The 22,345-nt window shown below is 43.3% G+C and overlaps 1 protein-coding gene across 18 annotated transcripts in view; it reads left to right on the top strand.

Moving 5' to 3' along the window:
- The window catches only part of SGSM2 (small G protein signaling modulator 2), a 61,096-nt gene that overhangs the window by 21,887 nt on the left and 16,864 nt on the right, over positions 1 to 22,345 (top strand). For 7 of the 18 annotated variants that reach the window (XR_012588234.1, XR_012588235.1, XR_012588236.1 and 4 more), the window contains exons 3-12: positions 5,995 to 6,157; positions 9,854 to 10,015; positions 12,133 to 12,200; positions 12,695 to 12,840; positions 13,259 to 13,393; positions 13,855 to 13,979; positions 14,836 to 14,903; positions 16,638 to 16,801; positions 17,345 to 17,474; positions 18,931 to 19,065. Coding sequence is in view for 15 of the 18 variants with exons in the window: in XM_074593949.1 (XP_074450050.1) it covers positions 5,995 to 6,157; positions 9,854 to 10,015; positions 12,133 to 12,200; positions 12,695 to 12,840; positions 13,259 to 13,393; positions 13,855 to 13,979; positions 14,836 to 14,903; positions 16,638 to 16,801; positions 17,345 to 17,474; positions 18,931 to 19,065 (1,296 nt within the window). In the remaining 3 variants the exon portion in view is untranslated. The remainder of the gene's footprint in view (positions 1 to 5,994; positions 6,158 to 9,853; positions 10,016 to 12,132; positions 12,201 to 12,694; positions 12,841 to 13,258; positions 13,394 to 13,854; positions 13,980 to 14,835; positions 14,904 to 16,637; positions 16,802 to 17,344; positions 17,475 to 18,930; positions 19,066 to 22,345) is intronic. The other 11 variants (XM_074593956.1, XM_074593961.1, XM_074593963.1 and 8 more) reach the window with 3 other exon arrangements.

Here is a 22,345-nt window from a genome sequence, read left to right on the forward strand (position 1 = left end):
GCTTAGAGAATAGAAATCTAATTTTTGTGGTTGGTTTAAAACAGAAGAGAAACAAAAAGAGAAAAGGAAAGCGGAGCTAAGGAGATGTCCTCAAATACCTTGTATTTTCTCTCTGTAAAGCCATTACAGCACCACTGTCAAGGTCCTCATGTTTTTTAAAAAATTCTGCAACTTGAGGTGATTCTTCTGCAAGTTTGTTCAGGATGAGTTAAAGTTTCCTGTTTGCCTGAGCTTGGCCATGTATGCACGTGCAGCAGAACCTGGCTGTGGGTCATGTTGAGAAGGTGCAATGAGATCGGTGTCCGCCTTTGGACACATGGTCAGCAAAAAGCCTTCCTTGACTCCTCCAGGTAGCCGACCTCCTTAGCTAATGCTCTGTGAAGCTCCTGTGCTGGAGGGGTGCCTTCCTGCTGTCATATGCTACAGCAGTGACATCTGTACGGTCCCCTGGGTTGGAACAGGAGGGCATCTGCGCTCCAAGATGTACTGCCCTCCTTGAATGCTTCGTAGTTTAACTGGATTAAAGCCATCGTGTGTTTGAAAGCTAATACAGGTTAGGTCAGATGTGAATGTAAAGTCAAGTTACCTGAATAATTCCTTGCATAAAGGAGCCTGGAGAGAAAAGTTGGAGACAGGCAGTACTGTTAGCCTGAGCCTGTGGGTGATGCAGAGGAGGATGAAATGATTTGGAGGTGGCACAGGCTGGGACTGTAACCTGAGCCCAGATCTGCGGGTGCCTTGCACATAGAACTGGACACGGTGCATTGATCTCTTGCCCCGTGGAGCATATGTTCTGAGGCAATCCAGCAGCTAATTCCAGTGTCTCTCCCCTGCAAATAACCGCTACACGTGTATTACAGTCAGTTGGGGACTAATGTTACGCCAAGTCCTTGTGATGAGAAATGTCACAATGGAATAATTAAATATTGGGGCTTTAGGGACAGTCACTGTGGAAATTGCCCTCCATGGCGGCTGCAACCTTTATTAATAATTAAAGCTGTGCCTGCTGTGCTTTTCACTAAATTTGTTTCATTAATATTTTATTGTTTTAAAGAAAGAAAAAAAAAAAAAACCCACAACAGTGAAGGTGGGAAGAGAGCCTGTTTCCTAAGCAACAGCGATGCACTTCTTTGCAGTTATTTTTAAAGGCAGGTTGCTTCATTTAAGATTTGGAACCAATTATTGCTGCATTGCTTCAGGCATCCGGAAAACTGCTTTACTTTTTTCTTTTTCTTTATTTCTAATTGAAAGACAGAGCAAAACAGCAGCTGGGTTAGGAGTTGTTGTGGTGGTTGCTAGACAGGATCTATGACTGTGACGTGAAGAACATCACTGTGCTGTCATCGCTCTTTGTTCTTCCCATGCCGCTTGACCTGGCCTTGCAAAACCCCATGGGCGACCGAACAGTGCTCGCCCCCGCTGCTGCTGCTGTCTGAGATGCACAGATGCTCCCTCTTCCTTTAAGCAGAAATGGCCTTGCTCGCGGAGGTGTTATTGGCACTGGGCTCCCACTCATGTAAGCCCACAGGCATTGCCTTTGCCACCTACGGATGTCCTTTGACTGCGGCAGGTGGTTCCTGGTATAAGGCGATAGCTGAGAGGGGTCAAGTAGGGATGTGCCTGTGTGTCCTGGTCCTCCTTTCAGGGAATAGTGCTGTGCTTAGGCTTTTGTGCATAATATGGGTTGAAAAAGCAAGGGGGTGGTTGGCTTCTGAGGCAGTAGTTCTGGTTGGGAAGTACACCAGTGTGGGAAGCAGTGTCAGACTTGCTGCTGGGTAGCCTTTGTTGCTGCAATCAGGCTCGTATCTTAAGAGAAGAGGAGTATGGAGAAGCTGAGACTGTCAGCATGTTCTATTGTTGCCCTACGGTATCTCAGTGAGTCTCGTTTTTGCTTCTCCTGGGCTAGGAGTCCTCTGGGTTCAGCCCAGGCAAGACCCTCTTGGCAAACAACAATAAGAAATGCTGGAACAGTTATTCCAGTATAGCCCAGGGCCAGCTGCAACAAAGCCCTAATCATGGGGGGGTTATTGCTGTTTTCTTGGGGATGTGATGGAGAAGAGAAACACAGCGACTTACTGTCCATCTCACAAGGGGACAAGGCTGAATAACCTCTCTTCTCTGCTTCCAGGTAAATCTACTTACAGATAAAATGCTGATAAGTGCCTTGATCCTCAGTTCCTGATTATAAGCCTTTTAACTATTCAAGAATGCTGTTCTCTCATTGCAAAAAGTGGGATAAATTTATACGTATTTTCTTATGCTTTTTATCAGTTTTACCTATGTATGTTCAACTGTCTCTCAGTATGTGTTTATACAGTGCTTGATGCAATGGGACTTTAGTCTAATACAGAAAGTAATAACCATTTTTTTTAAATTTAGGATACTCTATTTATCTATCCGAACAGCAGTTTGTCAGTCCTGTTTAAAGTGAAACTGGAAGGTAATAAGCAATTAAATAAGGGATCACAAAGAAAGGTGAATCACACTGTTTTTTTTCAGAGAGAGAGTGGGTGTAAAAGTGTATGAATACCTTGTTGTACCATTCAGCAAAGTTTTATTTGGGTTACAGCAACGTGGAAATAACATGGATAGGCCAGTATTACTTTTGTCCGCTTTCTAACACAACAGCACCTTTGTCCATTTGCCCTGGAAACAGAAGAGGGTGTGGATTTGTATAGCACGAGCAATTATGCTGAAGGCATCAAATGAATGCTGTGAATGCTCAAATGCTCTTATTTATTAAAAAAAAAAAAAAGAAGAAAACCCAGCAAGAAAAGAAAAAAACAAGTCCTTCATTATCAGTAAGTGCATGAGACATGCTATTTCATTTCACCAGCTGTACTGCTTTCCACAGGGCTTGCCAATCTCCTGAGTTACTCATTTATTGGAGGATGGCTCTGTGTGTGTAGGGTTTTCCTGTGTTTATTTGAATTGTCCCTGTTTTTCAAGTGTTGGAAGAAGCTGGTCACAGCACAGTGCATCACGATCTGGCATGCTTGCCAACAGCATTTGCGTGACATGTTTCAGATGAGACAGCTTGAGGAGATGCTGTTAAGATAGTACATGTTTCTTGTTTCATTTTAAGATGAAATCGGATTTTTAGTTGCGGCGGTTTTCATATTGGTTGTGCAATAAGGAAATATATAAAATTTATTCTGAAGAATTGGCTGTCTAAATAAACTTAGGACTAGGAAGGAGGGAAAAGAGAGAATGTTGACTTCTCTATTTTACAGATAATGAATTCAGGGTATACAATTAGAGGACTTGACTTTGCTAAATCAGGTTAGTTGCATCTCGATAAAAACTGTTAAAAATGAACAGTCCCAAATCCCTAAGCCATCAGTATTTAGTTCCCCTTGCTGTCACATAGGGAAGTTAGGGCTTACCATGGAAATTTTATCTTCTGTCGGATGTTATCCGGTGTTACTTAGCTTAAAAACGTGTCTGCCTTCACAGTTGAAAGCAAAATAGTGGTGTGGTTGTCCCATAGTGCATTTCCAATTTGTTTTTCTAGTGCTGTTTTCTGCACTCTAAGAGCAAATGGTTGTGCTTTCTGAACACACATTAGGTTAACTTGTGTAGGGAGCGATAGCAGGAAGCCAAGTAGAGTTTTCTTTTTTCCAGTGTGATAAGGTGAAGTTATTAATACCTCTTAAATGCTTCTCTTAATTTTTTTATTCATTCAGCAGGTCGTTCTTCAGTCTTGCATAGCAAAGACAATAGGATAGCGGTACTGGAGATGAAGGGGACGTTTTTACTAACACCGTTCAGTACAGACACATCCCGTAATGCCCTGACTGCCATAGCTTCTAGGCTAGCCAGACGCAGGAGGAGTTTCTGCGTGCCATTCAATCTTGCCTGGGACTTGGGTTAGTTTTCAGTGAGGACAGGTCTTTTTTAAATGCAAACTTTCAGGTATTATGGGATTTGGAGGCCATTGAATACAATAAGGAGGGGGGGTCCTCAAGAAATTCTCAGCACTTGACGCGTATTGGGCTTAAAGCACAACAAAGTACTGTCTTCTTTCAAAATTAGCTGCTGAACCTTGGGAGAGTTGCAGTGTGTATCAGAGCAGATGGAGTACCATTTGTTACTCGTAACGAAAATCTAATGTGGCAATTCTAACTGCAATTTACCGCAGGACTGCCTGCTGTCATTAAACACGGGAGAGCACCGCTCAGATGCTGAACTCAAGCCCTTCCGTAAGAGCTGGAGTGCACACCTTGCAGATAAAGTTGGGGTTTTTCCCCTCCCTATGAGTGAACTGGTCTGTTCTTCTTCATACCTTTTTATGGACAGTCTTGACTAGATGAGTCATCTGCAGTCTCAATTTAAAAGCTGATAGACAGGGAAGGCTTGGGTTTTATTTTGGTTTTTTTTTTATTTGTATTTATCTTGTTTCTTTTTCCTGCAGCAGTTTAAATGAGAGCTGGTTAGATTTCTCATACACAGTCTTGCAAGGCTGAAATAGTGCAATGCAGTCTTTTACTGCTGACCATCAGAGCATGTTACAGTCAGGTTTGCAAAACGAACCTCACAGGTGGATCTGTTGTAGTTGTAGGTCTGGCTGCATCTCTATTCCCTCGCAAGCTGTAGCAGTATTATGTTTTCTTCTCAGTTCATAGGTCTTCTAATCTTTCTGTCCAAAGCTAGATGATGGGCTCTGCTGGAACGTGAGCCTGTCTTACCAGATATTATGGCTTTATTGTCTTGTATCCCTCCAGTGCTTTGGGAGGGGTTTATCTTCCCTAGCATAATTGTTCACTTTCCTATTTGCTTTCCAGTAGCCCCGCTGATTTTAGTCCAGCAAGTGTCTTAACAACTGGTTCATCTTCAGTACGTGTGACTGCAGGGTGACTTTGTGTCCGTCAAAGGTGATGCTGTCTTTTCCTTAGGTCTGTCACTTTGTTCTCCAGCTCCTAACCAAGTGACGTCTGAAATTCTTTGCTGTGAGGGTGGTGAGCCCCTGGCCCAGGTTGCCCAGAGAAGCTGTGGCTGCCCCATCCCTGGAGGGGTTCAAGGCCAGGTTGGACGGGGCTTGGAGCAACCTGAGCTGGTGGGAGGTGTCCCTGCCCAGGGCGGGGTGTGGAAAGAGATGATCTTTAAGGTCCCTTCCAACCCAAACCATTCTATGATTCTGTTTCCAGTGAGAGGTGGCATAGTGAAAGCTCTGAAGTAATGAAGAGTTAATATTTTAATAATCAGAAATAAAAGGATGATTTGTTCTACCCTGCTTCTGCAAATCAAGATCCTGTAGCAATGAAAGCTGTGGGGTCACTAGATAGATTTAAACGATACGCAGCCATCGACTGCATGCCAGTAGTTGCTTAAATACAGCAATTTCGCACGTTCTGCATTTGGAGATCAGTTCGGGTTGAAACCTGAACTCTGTATGACTTGCCTGAGGTGCCTTCTTGCCAGTATCATTCTTCACAGGCCAGTGCTAAAATTTCTGCAACAATTTTAAAAATGAGCAGCAAATAACAGGAAAGTACGACCTCCAATTAGTCCTTTTCATTGCAAACACCAGACCATATAGACAAATACAAGTGGGAGAAATGGATACAGCAACTCACAAAGATAAATAGGAGCCTCTGCTCAAAACAGAGATCATCAGTAAAAGCAGATTTCTAACTCGTTATATCATGAGTTGGGAGACCTGGATCTGCCACGAGGAGTTGAGAAGAGGTTTTGCCTTTGGCTTCATTTTCAGTAGAATCACACACATAAAATGGGCTGAAACTACTGGGAGATAAATTTCAGTCCTTGGTTTATTTATGTACCAGTGTTCTCTGTAACTTAGAAGGTGCTTATTGTTGCAGGTTAGACACACGCTTGCATCATCTGATTTTGAGATCTAGTCTGTCTGTCTCTTCCCCCCCTCCTCTGTTCTCTTGACTCCACACCTGAGCAGTGGGTGTTAGGTGGCATTCACCAAGGAGAAGACCAAAGGAAAGCAGTGCCCATAACTTTATCTCCTTCCCTTCCTTGCAGGTGTTGTGGAAGCGTGTCTCCTGCACATGCTGAAGCGCAGGGCTGCCGGCTTCCTGCGGACTGACAAGGTGGCTGCGCTCTTCACCAAAGTTGGCAAGACGTATGCAGTAGCTGGAGACATATGCAAGAAAGTGCAGGAACTGCAGCAGCAGGTAGAAAGCAGGTGAGACTGAGGTCTGTTTAGCAGCAAAATTCATACGATGTGTGCGCAGCATGGAGAGGATACAGAGACCGCTTGGTAAATGCAAGGGGTCTGTCCTGGCCATGTCTGCTAAAGCTTTGTCTCTTTAGTGTCTGTAACTATAAGGCAAATGTTTTTGTTTGATCAAGCTGACAGCTGGCAAAGGGACACAGGTTGGGAATTGGGTCTTTGGTGTTTCGTTTTGCTTCTCAGTATATAGTGGATCAGCGCATCCAGCCCACACCAAGCAACAAAAGTGAGTAATAACTGGTGATTTTAGAGAATGCTCACAGTCAGGGTACGGTGAACCAGTTTGGACTGTTGGTGGGAAGGGACGTGGGTGGCAAAAGGAACTGAAGAACAGACTTACTGGAAAAGCTGTTTTGGCATGCTCCTTGCCAAACCAGTAACAGAAGATTTGTAGATATTATGGTAGAAATAGTTAAGTTGATGGATACAAAGAGTGATAGGAAGAAGGATGAGCTCAAGAAGCGGTGGTCAGTGGTGAAAGCCTCTTTATCAACTTGCTGTATGAAAGGCTTTGTCAAGAGACCTTGATTTCAATGTGTTGCATTGAAGTCTTCAATTATTGACAGTTCTTTAAATTAGCACTTATATTTCTCTGTAATTTTCTGGCATTTATCCTTGTTAGATTTGTAATTACCCAACTTTGTTATGTAGTTTTTAACAGGTACATATTTATTTTTTGGTATATTTTTAAATTGTGTGCCTACTGATACAGACTGGGAGTTTATTAATGTTAGTTTTTTAAGCGTTGGGAAGAAGGATCCTTGCTACTAAAATTCTCCAGCTTTCCTCCACGGTTAAGAGCCCACATGAACCCTACTCTAACCACCAGATACCTTTGGTTGTGTCCTCTTACAGAAAGGAGCAAATGAACTTAAATTCTGTGGTTTCTCTTGGAGAAACACTGTGTGTTTTTCAGCTATTAACAACCACAGATTTTAAGTGCTGTAGAAAATATGCACAGCAAAGAGACTCTATCAGAAAATACTGCAGGGGGTGGACTCGCTTCATTGAGCATATAAAACGAGACAGAAATGCAGTAGCAGTCTAATTGCTCCTGAGGCTGCGGCTTAAGAAAGCCCCTGTTTAGGGTGCAATTAAACACATATGAATTCCTCTGATGTCAGTGACGTTGTATGTATTTCTTGACTTGGGATTGTCACTGTGTGTATGTTGCCTTGTAGAGGTTCTGTCATGGCCTAGTGGAGGACTAGGGACTCTGTAAACGTGGAGAGGGATTACAGATCTCACTCAAAACAGCCCCCAACTAATGTATTTAGTCTTTGTAATTGAACACTTTCCTGAAAGGGGACCTGACCTGAGTGCTGTCAAAGAACAGGATCGTTTGAGAACATGGATTTTCTACTGCAGTTAGTTGAAGATGTCAGGGTTTCTCTCCACATTAGGACAAAATTGAACCTTCTTTCTGCTAATTTAAGGGGAAAATTTTCTGGGAAAGAGATAAAGAGCGTTAGTCTTCCCCTGTCAACCCTGTGCAGAGTATGGAGAGCCAAGGCAAACCTACAGTACTGTGCAGAAGCAGGGACATCTCCCAGTGCTCAGCTTTATAGTCCACCTTTCTCCTGACGCTGCACTTTATTACCTGATGCAGGAGTATGGACCCATTACAAGATGTCATCACGTGCTGTGGCAGAGCTGGCACAGCTTCACCACCTGCTATGCTGAGGACACGTGGCTTAGTTGCATTGTGTGTTTTAGGAGGAGAGGATTTGGGGCAGTGCCCCACCAGTGCTGTCCCGGGAGACTCTGTGTGGCTGGTACCACCTTATATAATTGTGCATTGTGACTTGCTGCTGCATGTTAGGTGTTCAGCATGGAGCAATGTGGTCACCTTGTCACCTTGTCTTATGCCGCAGGCAAAGCTAGCAGAGGAGGGAACATAAATTCACGTTTTGGCTACTTTGCTAGGTAGCAGGAAAGACAAACAGAGAGAACAAACCCATTTTCCTTTTCGTGGATCACTTTTTAGAAACTGGAAAGCTGTAGGCAGCACATTCAGCTTCAAAATCGGTCTCTGGTTCCAAATCTGTGCAGGCCATTAATTATCTCAAGAGTGACAAGTGATAATTTGTGTCAGTGCCACCAAAGAAGTGAAGGGAGAATTGTTGTCAGTATGAAAACGTATTTTGGACAGCAGTGCTCAGTGGATGAGAGGTGGATGCTCACTGTGACAGGACACCCGGCATGGATAAGAGCACGTGCTGAGAAGGCGCAAAACTGCTCCCTGGCGTGATGCAAATTGCAGGTCCAGCCACGTGAAGCTGTGCAGTGACATGGCATACTGGGGTCTACAGGGAAACGTACCATCCTGTTCATGCAGCAAACACGTTCCCACAGCATGCCTGGGGCACGGTGTGCCACTGTCCCTCATTGGACTGGGGTCAAGTAGATTTTCTGGGTAGCTGTTAACTCCACAGAGAGGAACGACAGCTTCCCGCATGGTTCAGAGACCACCGTGCTGAGCAGCCCCCGCATTCTTGTTGACAGCCGCGCTTGGGAAGTGGTTCTGCTCTGTACAGCCAGCTTGCCATCCTGCCATGAAAAGGCAGCGATAAGCTCCTCGTTTCTGAGGTGGACCTGTTGCTGTGCTGGCTTATGCTGTAGGAACAAGCAGGGGGTCTTGGCTGTAAGCAAGTTCCCAGCTGGCTTTGGATGCTCATTTGCTATAGTTCTAGTTTCTCAGTTTGATGTTGCTTATCTCTTAGTTGTCTCGTTGTCATTCTGTGGGTGGTAGGAGGTAGGATCTCACTGGCAAGGCGCTAGCACAGACTGTGCTATAGCTATATATGGTGCTTTACAGAGAGAGTGAAGAGATGGGCCTGTGCCCAAGGATTGCCTGATGATGGTATGGCAGGAGGTCCCTGGAAGAGCTCTGCTTGTGTTATCTCAAATCCTTCTGGTCTCAGTGGGAATATCCCTTGCTGAAACAGCTGTGTGTCTCCTTGGGGTTGTGGCTACCTTCATCCTGGAGGTACCAGGCAAAGCTAGGAGACAAGAATCTTCTTGTTACCATCCTCTCTGTGGCTTTCCAAACTAGGTGTAAAGCTTGGTTTGATAAGAAGCAAACTTTTGTTCATCAGGTGCTATTTATTTTCTGCTAAACTTTGCATTTTGTTGTTTTTTTCATTCTTTTGGGGTGTATGGTCTGCAATGGATTTACAACCTATTCATTTCAGCCTAGTATGTGGGATTTTTGGAGGAGCTCAAATGTTGGTCTTTTCCTAAAGCTCCAGAAGCAGAAAAGGTATTTTTGGTAGGTGACTACCTAGCCCAGCCCAAGATACATAATATAGGCCTGTTTATATATAGGCCTATAGCTTTTTTTAGAGCTTGTTTAGCATCTGTCTGTGAATTAGATAATCTTTACAGACTTCTATTCATAACTCGGAACTGAGGCATCCTGAATCATTAGAGCCATGATTTTCAGAAAATCCCTGATGATGGACTGACTAAAACTCCACACCCCAGTGGTAGCGAGGACTAACACAGTAATGTAGACAGCTAGTATAGAGATAGGCATGTCAGATAGGGGCTGTGTCTTCCAACCCCTCTCCACCCAGCCTTTCATTGGAGAGCTTTCTGTGAGAAAAGTCTGAATTCTGACTACTTTTATTCTGTCTCCTTTTGCAGGAAAAATCAGCCAAATGGGCAGGAACCCCTTAAGAGGCAGGGATCAACCACAAGCAAAGCACCTGTCCTGACACCTCAGGCCATCAAACACATATGGGTTCGGACAGCATTGATTGAGAAAGTGCTCGACAAGATTGTGCAGTATATTGTTGATAACTGCAGGTAAGGAAAGAATCAGAAGCACGGGCACTTGTTGGACTGATCTGTAACAAGGCATTTCATCAAAAATCTTCTGCAAACTTCTGTGGTGCAGACTTCTGGTAAGAAGAAAACCAGTTGCACAGGCATTTAGAAAAAAATGTGTTTTGAATTGTTGACAGTGTTTCAGACTCACAAAAAATGTTAACAGCCATACAGCTTTCCAGAAATCAGATAAAAAACTAACTTGAAGTATATTAGGTGCCCAAATTCTAACAGGGCCTAGACCTCAGTGGAATAGAAATGTCTTCTAATAGGTCAGGAGTGCTTAATTCACTTATATTAGTTGAAAATAATCCTTTGGAACTTTAGGATGTCAGGGAAGAAAATGCTCTTTGTAGATGAAAGAAGGGGAAATGAGTTTAGAACAGGAGTTGCTATTGACATAAAACCTTAGGGCTGTGAAAACAGGTTTTTTGAATCATGTTTCCCTTTTAGAAAAGTCAAGCTTTGTGTAAAGTGAATCTTCCCTTGCAAAACCAGAGAAGAACATCAATGCTTTATGGATGTAATCCACAGGGACTCTTTAAGAGGAAAAGGCAAATCCTCTCTACTCCATCATTGCTTCCTACTGTCCAGCATTAGCTTTGGTTTCCTAAGAGGTGGTTCTTAACTCTTACCCTTCCTACCCTCTCATAACTGATAAAGAAGAATTATGGGGCACACTGGGGACAATTTCCCATAAGAAGAGAAAGGCAGGAACTCTAAAGCTTGATGAGGTCCCAGAAAGTTGCGTCTGTACCCACTGCTACAGTGATTTCTTTGCAGTAGTGCTCTTGTAATTCCACACTGGGGGGACACGTTCTTGACTCTCTGAAGCCCACAGGTGTGAACAAGGAGGAGAACTAGGGCAGAGGAACTTACTTTCACAGTATTTTCCAAGTTTGCGTTACTGTTTTCTTTGTCATCAGCTTTATTTTCATGATCTATCTTGCCACTAAAAAGAAAGAGAATGGAAGAAAGATTTGTGCTGTTCAAAGAAAACTGTTGCTCTGGGATATCTAGTGCCACTTTGTTCTAAGAGCTGTGTGAAGAAGAGACGGTGGGAGGGTTGGCTGTGTCCCAGAGACATAGTTAATGAAAGCATTTTAGTCCCATGTATCAATGCAATGTCTGTTGATAAAAGGATTTTTAAATCTTTTTTTTTCCGCATAATTCATCCAGACACATATCAAGAGAGTTTGGTCTCAATTGTTCCGTTACTGGTTATTGTAGATGTTCACCTTGCTGCCTTCTCCATCCATTCAAGTGAGTTAGGATCGGGTCCTTAATTGCAGGTGTGTGATTTTGAGAACCTGATTTAGAGAATAAAATGAAACTCTTCATAAGGCTTGTTCTTATGCGTTTTTGTGACATTACTGCCCAAATGCTCCATGTTTAAGTCCTTCAGCTCTTCTGTTCTTGAGGAAGAGAAGTTTGAGCCCCATCTAGTGGAAGAGACAGCGGAGGATAATGGCAATTCAAGAAACTTGGATGTTTTGGTTTTTTGGCTGTGTGGTTTTATAAGTCAGCTTTGCCTGCTGCGATGGGAAGGCTTTGGGGTCATTGCAAGAGCTACTATTTGTAGCAGTTCATTGTTCTTGACAGTGTTTCAAGATTATTCCTCACAGATGGAAGAGATGTTTAAGAATGTGTGGATCTCTTGGTCTCTGTGGAAAACTGACAAAATTGCTTGCACAGAGTTATTGTTTGTCTCCACATTGTGTTAGTGCCCAGAGCCCCAAATCAAATATACTGGGTAAACACATTTAGCAAAAGGCAAGCTCCTGCCTCTCAAGAGCTCGGTTCAAGAATAGATGAGGCAGAATGAGCATTCTGAGGGGAAGTGACTTGTCTGAGATTACACAGCTGATCAAGGGCAGAATATGGATCCAAAGGAGGAGTGGTGGTCATCTTGTTAAATATAGAAGTCTGGAGTGTGGGTCTATTGAATTGGTTGTTCTAGGCTGCTTTTATGCTCCATGCAGATCTAGTCAATGTTATTGATACAGTTCAGGAAATGATCTAATTATAAAGCAGATGTCTAAAATAGGCTGAATATTTTTTTTTTTTTTAACTGGCCTCTGATCTTTTATTCCTAGTAAATATTATGAGAAAGAAGCTTTACTGGCAGATCCTGTGTGTGGCCCAATATTGGCGTCTCTTCTAGGTGAGTTCTTGTGAAGTTACTTCTTATGCTAAAGAAAATAAACTGTTTCTTAAAACATTTTGTATTACGACAGTGTTACAAAAGGTGATTTTTATCTCTAGCATGTAGTTATCTATTTGTAATGGAAGTTGTTTTGTTGCTTATGAGATGAGAGGCCGGTCATTTGGTTTTATTATTAATTGTTGGTTGGATCAGAGAACAGAATGGGAAGGGCTTTTTACCGAATGCTTGGTAGCAGATTGTAACTGCTAGTGCTGCTATGGCAGGGTGTTGTGTCCTACGGGAATATTTTCGTACGACCATAGATAATAGGACCTGATATGTTGTTATATGTATTGTCTATATTATGGGCTGATCCTGTAGGATCACTAAGTGATCATTAAAATTCACTTGGCTTGAGAGGGAAATCTCACTTTCAGTACTTGGCCAGCAAGATAAGACTAAGTATGTTCCGAATAGACTCAGAAGGTGTCTCTTCTGGGCTGTTTTCTTAGTTGGACCATGTGCTTTGGAGTACACCAAGCTAAAAACAGCAGATCACTATTGGACAGACCCTTCAGCAGATGAGCTTGTTCAACGACACCGGATTCATGGAGTACACGGTCGCCAAGACTCTCCTTCGAAGCGCCCAGCTCTGGGAGTAGGTATTTACTGTGTAGCTATTTCGGAGTTCAGGCACAGGTTAATAATAAAAACAATCCCAAGAGTGAGAAATCTGAATCTAGAACAACTTTCTGTAATGAAGCCTTTATCACAGATTAGAAGTCTATTTGGGCCCAAATGTCCTCTCTATCTGTATGTAGAAAAGTTTGAGATCCAGGACTAAATTCTGTGGCTTTTAACACTTGTGATCTGACCATGTAATTCACAAGAAATTATGAGCCGCCTTGGTCAGGGGTAAGAGTCCAGGTCATTTCTCTGCAAGGTCTCCTGACTCCAGAAGTTGTTTCACTCTACAGAGATTTGTCTAAATGGAACCGTTCCTGTTTTATTGGCCTGCCGGTACAGCCATTCCTCTCCTACCCGATCTGCCTTGACAGTGTTTGTCTATGTGCTAGATCCGGAAACGGCATTCAAGTGGGAGCACGTCAGAAGATCGCTTTGCTGCTTCAGCAAGAGAGTATGTGGAGTCTTTGCACCAGAATTCCCGAACACACCTTTTGTATGGGAAAAACAATGTCTTAGTCCAGCCGGTGAGTACTCTGAGGTTTGGGCCAATACACACAGCTGCTGCCTGGCTGTGATTTGAGAAGTCAATAGTATAGGTAAGGATATAACTTAGGCTTGTCGAGTACTTGCTTAATGTCTTGTCCTCAGGACAGTGCTGCCTTCCCACTTGACTCTGTTATGCTGAGGTAGATTAAGACATGACAAATGCTTTCACTGTCTGACCAGTGCGAACTGTGAAGTGGGCCTACAGATAGGAATAATCATACTAGACTGTATTTCATTACCCTAGTCACCCTGCTGTGTTTTTTACCCTCTTTCTAATAGCAACATTAAATATCAGTACTTCTGGTGTTAAAGTTTCCCTCAGCAGTTCCTAGATAATGCAGTGCTCTGGAGCTTGTGGGCCATGGGAAGACTGGAACATGACAATTACGGTTGTGCACGTGAGTCACCTGGATTGTCTGTTTGTTGCTTCTGTGAACAGAAAGATGACTTCGAGGCAATTCCTGGATATCTCTCCCTTCATCAGTCAGCAGATAGTTTGACATTAAAATGGACTCCAAATCAGCTGATGAATGGAACCCTGGGAGATTCAGAGCTGGAGAAAAGGTAGTCATTGTGTTCAGAAAAAGATCAGAAGCTTTCGCAGTGTTTATTTCTTGTATACTTCACAATATGACATAAGTGTAACGAGGCTGATACAATTGAAGGGCTTCATAGTGCATAAGTTGAGGGGTCAGACAGCTTCAGTTCTGTTCCTGTTTTGCCACAGATGAAGCAACTTTCCAAATGTCCTGTAATGCACTTGGATATAAGGCCTTTTCAAAAGGAAAACAAAAGCCCACTTTTCCAGGTGTTTGTGAGAAAAGGCTCAACACTACCCTCCATCATTACAATTCTAGTACCTCCCTTCAGAGGGTCACTAATCACTTGGCAGGCATGGCTGATTTCAGCCTCAGAAGAGACCTGCAATGTCGTTGTCTTTTTTCACCCTTGCTTTTATTGCTAAACTCTGTCGAGATTGTTCTCAGAAGGGTTCAGAGCTGTTTCCAGTGTTTAATCTGTACGTTTGAGCCCCAATGGATTTACATGCTGCTCCCCATAAATCACATGTGCAAGATGGAGCTGAACCTGTCTGTCCTGAAGCCCAGCTACAAGACCATCATGAAATCTGTGCCCCAGGGATTTTAATCTTAGCCAGGGCACTGTTGTAACCTGGTATGGGGCAGCTGGGGGGAAGGGGAGGCGAAAAGGGAAAGGGAGATTATGAAAAGGTGTGTGCCAGATATATCCACTGCGGAGAAGTAGTTCCTTTGCCTTTTACTTGGCTATTAATTTACCTTAATTGACCCAATTTAATAAGCAGTTATTAACTTAGGATAGTCTTTTTATTGGGTGCTTGGAACCACAAGCACTCCTGAATATGGATAAAAAATGTTTCCTGCACTTCTTCCTTCCCTATTAGTGTTTACTGGGACTACGCGTTAATAGTGCCACTCAGCCAGATCGTCTGCATCCACTGCCATCAGCAACGTAAGCATAAACCTTCTTCTCATGGGGGTGCTCCCAAAGCCCCTTTCTGCTGGGTGAATGTTAATACTGCTAATGCTGCTGCCATTTCATATGGTGCCTGTTAGGGGTTTATTGCAAAAGGAGGCAAACCATTTTTCTTCTTCAGATGTCTTCACTGAAAGGCCTGGTAAGAACTTTTCTGTCTAACACTGCCCCAGTTGTCAGTTGTTTTCTATGTTCTTTGGGTTTTCTCTGTGGTTTTTTTTTTTCTGAGCATCAGTGCAGAGCAGCATTTATGGGAAACTGTCAGCAGCGAGTATCAAATGTAGTAGCTTTGGCTTTATAAGCATGGGCCTGCATCCATTGACCATTACAAAAAAGGAAAGAGGGGGAAAAAAAGCAGGTCTGCCAGCCGTGCCTATAGTGGGATCATCAGCCTGTAGAAGGGGAGCACGTGTGACCAGAGCCACCCTCTGTCACCCTGTGACCATCCAGTTCCCAGTAGCCCGTTCTGCTCAATGTAGGGAGAGGAATCTGGAACAAAGTGTCTCTCCCATTGCTTTCCTTACCACAAGCCCTAAGTCAAAATTACCATGCAATGACAAAGAACGTTTAGAAATGTTATTTGAAGTCAGACTTGAGTTACACTTGGACTAAAGGACCTTTCAACTAAGAGCCTGTTTTAGAAGACAGTTTATGTATATTGCTTTAAAATACATAAGCAGAAGAGCCCCTTGGATGTTTGCTTTTCCTCCCTCGGTGTCATTAACACTTCTAACTAGTTACGGACGTATGGGGATGTGTGTTAAAATCTAGAATCCTGGCTGGTAAAGGATGACAATTGCAACATCAGTTCAGGTCCATTTGCCTCCCTTCCATCAGCCTCCCTGGGACGCTTTGTGCCTCTCCAGGATTCACTGACTGCTCAGGTGCATCACTACTCTGCTTTGTGGCAGTACCGTAGCAAAAGGGGAATTAAACGACAGACGTGAAACATGACGGCCTTTGTTGCTCTTCACTGAGAGAGCTGTTTCAGTATCAGGTGCCAGGCATACATATACACAACATGATTTTTGTTGTTTGCACAAAATGACAGACGCGTGGCGGTGCTGCCACGGCACCTGGCTGCCAGACTGGAACTGGCACAGCCATGCTGTGAACACATCCTGCTCTTAGACACCCGCCTTTACCCAGGTGTCTCTAGATGCCTCATTCATTCAGCGTTGGAAAAGGAAATTAAGAACCTAATTCACCTATATTCTTTTGAAAATTGTACAAGAAGCAGATTATTATGCTTAAAAGAGTATCCAGAGCCCAGGGTGGTTTACCTTATTTGTGCAAAAATTTCTAGTGACAGTGAAGTTAGATGAGAAAAATTTACAACAGGGAATGTGATTTGCTAATTCTCACAAGAATGAAGCTGACAGTCTCTGTTTATATCCATTGGGTTGTTCTTCATTCTAAATTGTGTGTCCTTTGTCAAGTTATGCCATACACCAGAGACTTAATTTAGTTATTCCTTTATTATTTATTAGTGTTCAGAATCACTTTAAATGTTTCTGCATGTCATAGTTTGCTTGTATTTTGAGCTTCTTTAGGACTAAAGGACTGAGATCATCCCTAGATTGCATTGTGACTTACAGAGGTTTATTTATCTACTTAGAGATGATCATGAATAAAATTCATTTATAAGGTAAGAGCAAAAAAGAGACGTTCCGGTGTAACAGTGTGGACTCCCCTTGTCCTCCTTTGCAGCAGAAAGCAGATGGACATTAGTCTTGGTGAGTCAGGATGGAACTCAGAGACCTCCGCTGCACTTCCCCCAAGGAGGTCACCTCCTCGCATTTCTTTCCTGTCTGGAAAACGGTCTTCTGCCTCGTGGTCAGCTGGAGCCACCACTTTGGTCCCAACAGGGCAAGGTACTGCCTTTTCTGATGAGCCACTTGTAGGGCTGATCTTCACGTTCAACCAGCATCCTGCTCCACTGAGTCTGGGCATTGATTTCCAGCTGTTTTATAGTAAACTGGAAGGCAAAATAACTCCATTTAGTCCAATTTGATTCTTACACAGATAGTCTATAAAAATTGTTCATACCTTCATTACCCCATTGAGCAATGAACTGGAATCTTCTATTGTATCAAAATCTGAACCCAAACGTGAGGGACCAAGACTCAAATGGACTGGGACATACTTGCTGTCAGCGGCTTGGATTATTGAAGAAGCTGGGTGACCAATTCCTATGGATTACAAGAAAAAGCTGTGGTTTAAGTACGCAGAAAAGTTGTGTTAACTACCCCTAAAGCATCTACTTTATATGATTCTACTGTTATTTTCTCCCTCACCTCCTCCCACCATTGAAAGTTTCATTTTAAGATTTAAGATGCCAAAGGTCTGAAGTACTTACTTTGTTGTGCTCTATTAGTTATTCGCAGCTGAATGTATGGAACCATTATTTTCTCTAGGGCAAGGTATTTCCAAAGCTTCGAAAACGGAACAGCAACAAATCAGTGGACCTAGAGGAGATGCCAGCTGAAGACACTTCTACAGATTATGTGTTCAGAATTATCTATCCAGGACACAAGCATGATAACAGTAAGTCCCTTTGTTCTGCTTTGTTAAAAAAACCAAACAAACAAAAAAACACAAACAAAAAACCTAAACCAAAACAAAAACCTAAGAAAACCTTGAAGTAATACCCTGGGAAGTAACTGAAGGTAACAGACAAGCCAGGGTTGTGTTGTGGAAAAACCCCACGCTATCACAGAACTTCAGCGTGTGATAATTGTGATCAACAGGTACAGCTTACTGTAGGTTTCCTTAATGCAGTGAAACTTGTTATCTTAGTGGAAATGGAGTTGAGGTGGGGAATCTTATTTATATTTACTCTGCGTTTTGCAGAGGAAGTTTTCAAAATACTCCCCTGGGCTTGCAAACTGAGAATAAAAGTAAAAAGATTGCTTGACTAGGCAAGAGCAGTTTTGCTCCCAAAGTGAGGATATTTTTATTGGCTACATTGCTTGCTCATAATGTTGTTATTAGTTAAAAAAAAACACATAAACCCAACTCTTAAAGTACCCCAAGAACTCCCTGGGCTAAGTTTTCCTGGTTTGGAAGCAAGAACTTAACAATGGATAAATAAAGGCCCTTCCAATGAAAAGAAATGAATTCCCAAGCACCAAACCACCTCATGTCATCAGTGAATACAAATTCCTTACATGCAAGAAGGTATTTGAGCTAGTTCTCAAACAGCGTGTTCGGTTTTATTCCCCTTGGCAAAGAAGCAAGAATTTCCCAGGAAGATCAGACCCTAAAGTTTACAGGGGATTTGGATTTACTGCTCATATTGGGACTTACTGCAGCTGAAAAAGCAGAAATCTCAGCTGAACCCTCCTTACCCCAGGGGACCGAACCACAGTGGTGGCCATGCTTTACTAGGGCTTCTGGATTTGCACAGGTAAGTCCATGCACTCACCAGCAAAAGCATGTTCTGCCTTTGCCTGAGTCAAGGGGACAGCAGATTCTGTGGGCACATTCAGCACAGACCTGCCTGCTAAGTGCAGGACAGAGAGCTGGCTCCTGCCTCAGGCTTCCTTGGGAGGAGGCCTGTACTTTGCCTGTCTGCGGCGCCAGACAGAGCTGGGGAGCAGAATATTTGCTGTCCAGATGCATCTGGCACAGGTTTCAGAGTGGAAGAGGCCACAGCATTGATAAGGGCATGGTGAAGGAGAGAAGCTAGTTGGAGCCCAGGATTCCTGTGGAGTTTTGCTAAAAAGCATACTCACCCACTGCAGGCTGGCACTGGGACCTTTCTCCATTGCCATGATGTGACGTGTGTGCTCTGGGAACAATCAAAAGCTGGCCTGTGTTGGTAGAGCATGCTTTTTTTCTGTAAGAAACTCATCTTTCATATCCATTTACAGGAGCTTGTGCCTTCAAGAAGAGGGCAGGATTCAAGTCCTTTGTCTTTGCTGAACATGTCCTTTTGAGCTTTCCCGCAGAGTCGAGTTCTCTCTTCTTATGCTCCTCTTTCACTATTTTCTTTGAGCAGTAACTATTAACTACCACCACTTAGCTGCCAGCCGCTCTGCCTCTGTTGACGATGATGAGGAGGAGGAAGATAAGCTACACGCAATGCTATCAATGATCTGCTCTCGGAACCTCACAGCTCCTAATAGGATGAAAGGTTTTTATCCTCCTCCCCCTGTGTCCCAGAGCTCTATTGCAGCTCGTTCCACCGATGCATACAACAGTGTTGGCATTATTACAGGGAAAAACATTTCACTCACGCCCTGAGACCTGGAGATGAAGTTGACGGTGCAGAGGCTGGGAATATGCTCACAACCTGTGGGAAGTGGATACAACAGCATCTTCCCTCTCCTTGGAGCATGTGTGCTGCTGAACAGACAAACCTTCTCTCCTTCCAGAGGCTTCCTGCCCCACCTTCGTAAAAGCTGGATACTAGAGCATATTCTCACGAGAGAAGGAGGGAGCATAACAGGTCTTTGTATTCTCCCTCCATGAGTTAGTCTTGTACAGCGTAACATACTGGGGAGGGCAGCCTTGTGCAGGAAGGATCAGAGGTGAACCGTTACAGCAGTGATGTGCTGGGCAGTTAGAAATGAAGTGTGCCTGTGTAGACAAATAGGGCAGCAGTGTAGTGAGTTACAATTTCAGCCCAGGGATGGTTCAAGTATGCATGCTGCCATGCTCCCACACTTTGGGTACCTCTACAGGGGAGCAGAAGTGTGCAGAGAAGATTGTATGAACATGCGAAAACTTTCTCTAGTTGGGTGCTTTCATTCCATTCTTGCATTCGTAGGCTTGGTGGGTTTCAGATCATCGGCTGCAAGACTCCCCACCCTCCAAAAATCTGTCATCTAATGCTTTTCTTAAAGCAATTCATAACAGATGTATTAAGTTGGTAGTCTCACGAAATGTATCTAGCAAATGTGATCCAGTAGTGTAGTTCTGGAGAGTCCTCGCATCCTCAAAGGAGGAAGCCGAAGGGTGTACAATATAATCCATCCCCCAGGCCAACCTCCTCCTGCACAGCTTGGATTCAAGGCTTGCAGTTGTTCAGAAGACAGGCAGGTTGTGTCGAGGCCCTTCCACTAGTTCATGTGAAATCTCTTCCCCCCGGGTTTGTCAGTTACTGCACAGCTTCAATACCTCCAGACTTTTGGCCTTGATACCTCTTGAGTGCATGTGCCAAATCTGGCATGCTCCTGTTAGAATCAGAACAGCCTCCGCCTCTTCCTAGTAACTGGCGTGTATCAGCAAGAACAGAATCTTCTCTGTTATCAGGCCGTAAAGTAGCCGTCAGAAGTTTGACATCTGCAGAGGAAGCAGGAAGGAGAGCAACTGCTTGCGAGTTTGGCCGTTGTCTATATTTTTCATTCATTGCATTAGCATGAACGTGCTTTTTCTGGTATTTCTATTTCCTAAGAAAAACACAATGTATCTTGACTCCAGATAAGACACTTGTACCTTTAAATAGCGGAGCAATGACTTTAGTTCCAAATGGGCGTTAGCCCTGGTCTGATGGGAGTGACTTTAGGAGACAATAATTGCCCTGCATCTCTCTATAGTGCTTAAGTTCTGTTAATGGGATATGAACATGTGTTCAAGGAGATCCTTCTCATTTCGTCTAGGCTGCCCACACACTTACCCCAAGGTAGTAGCCCCTAGAAACTGATAAAGCCCAGCCCAAGTTAGTAAAGGGTTCTTGGAACGTACGGATGGAAAGAAACCCCAAAAATACCGTGTTCCCCTTGAAAAAAGATACTGTTTCAGGAAGTCTCTGTGTGCCTTAACTGATCACGTCTGGATATGAGTGATAATGGAAAGGAAGAAGGTCTAACACTGCCACATACACACGTTAAGAGGCTAACACTGTGACCTAAACCATAAGAAACACAATTTAGTCTTCCGTCAGGTGATGGAATTTTTAAGTTATCCCACCAGAATGACTGTCAGCTGCTTTTGCTTACTTAATCCTGAAGGTGATGGTAGAGTTAGCAATATGCCTGCTGTTTGGGTAGTGATTCCTGCTGAACTAGACTGGATTGGCTGTTGTCTGTCCAGCAGCTTCCCTTGTAAATAATGACAACACTGTTGTAGCAGGTTTGCTAGCCATTTGCTTTTACATTTTGCAACATGCTTGACTTTTGCATGTAGCTGAAGTTACAGATAACACCACTACAATTAAATAAAAGATGCTGTTCACTCTAATTCTTCACTAATTCAGGTACCTTTCATCTGAATCGTTAGGTTCTGTGGGGTTCTTTTCTTGTTTCTCTAAAAAATAAAATAAAAACCTAAAACTGAAAAACCCACTTTTCTTGTCCGTAGAGGGGAGGCAAAAAATAACGATCTAAAAATGTTTGTCCAATGGTTTTTATTTGAACCCAATACGAAACTGTAATAAATACTGGGTCATTCAGCTCCTTCCTGAAGAATTAAGGTGAAGAGCATTTTTGCATCACACTTTGTTTTGTGAAATGAAACACACATGACTGCTTCCGCATGAGCCTGTGCTTTTTCTGTTAACAAATGTTTTTACTCCACTCCTTCCTCACCTATGCCCACTTTCTAATAGGCACTACTAAAATGCTTTATGCTACCTTGATTTAAAATGCATGAGATGGTTTGGAATTGCCCCTACCACCACCCAACAAATGTATGTTTTAAAAGCACGGCCCAGGGGACTGGATTTTGCTTACAAATGTTAATTTAGTGACATACAGTATTATAGCATTTGCCTTAATTTTAATCATGGGTGAGCTGAAAGGCCAGTTATTTATTAAAAACAAAATACCCACGAGCTCAAATGCCAGCTGGGAAAGTTGAAGAGCTGAAGCCAAGCTTTCTGAAGGCAGCTGGGGATTTTTTGGGGTTGCCTTCCTGAAGGTGGTTAAAAAGGCAAAGAGGTTTGGTGGAGCAGGGATAACTCAAGAAGCTGCACTGTACTGTTGGATCACATTTTCCTGCAGAGTATCCTACTTTTATAAACACAGTATTGACGTTAGCAGGACTTGAACTATCCTTCTGCGCTAAATATTTTAGGATCTGGTTTTGAGGCGGAAAGAAGCATCTTCTGAAAACAACTGAATCACTTTGTCTTAATTTCTTTTATGCTGAAACCTTCACTCTAGCTGGACTAGCAGTTACGTGGCTGATTCCAGGAACTGCAAAATGGAATTCTGAGACCTGAATTAAATAGAAGGTCAGGTTAGATGACCTCTTCTGGCCATGACTAACATTACTGTAGCATTACACAAGAACCAGTTTTGTTACTGCAGCACCCTTTTCTCTGTTCTCTTGAAACACGAACTGGAATATGCGTGGGTAAGAAAGGGGGAAATGGTGAAGGGATTTGACTTCACGGGAAGTGACCGTGCACAGCATGCAGCTGTTTAGGTGTGCTGAGAGCAGCATTGCTGAGGTCACTAGGATGGTGCTCC

This window comes from Larus michahellis, chromosome 7 (genome assembly GCF_964199755.1).
Source record: "Larus michahellis chromosome 7, bLarMic1.1, whole genome shotgun sequence".
NCBI classification, from domain to species: domain Eukaryota; kingdom Metazoa; phylum Chordata; class Aves; order Charadriiformes; family Laridae; genus Larus; species Larus michahellis.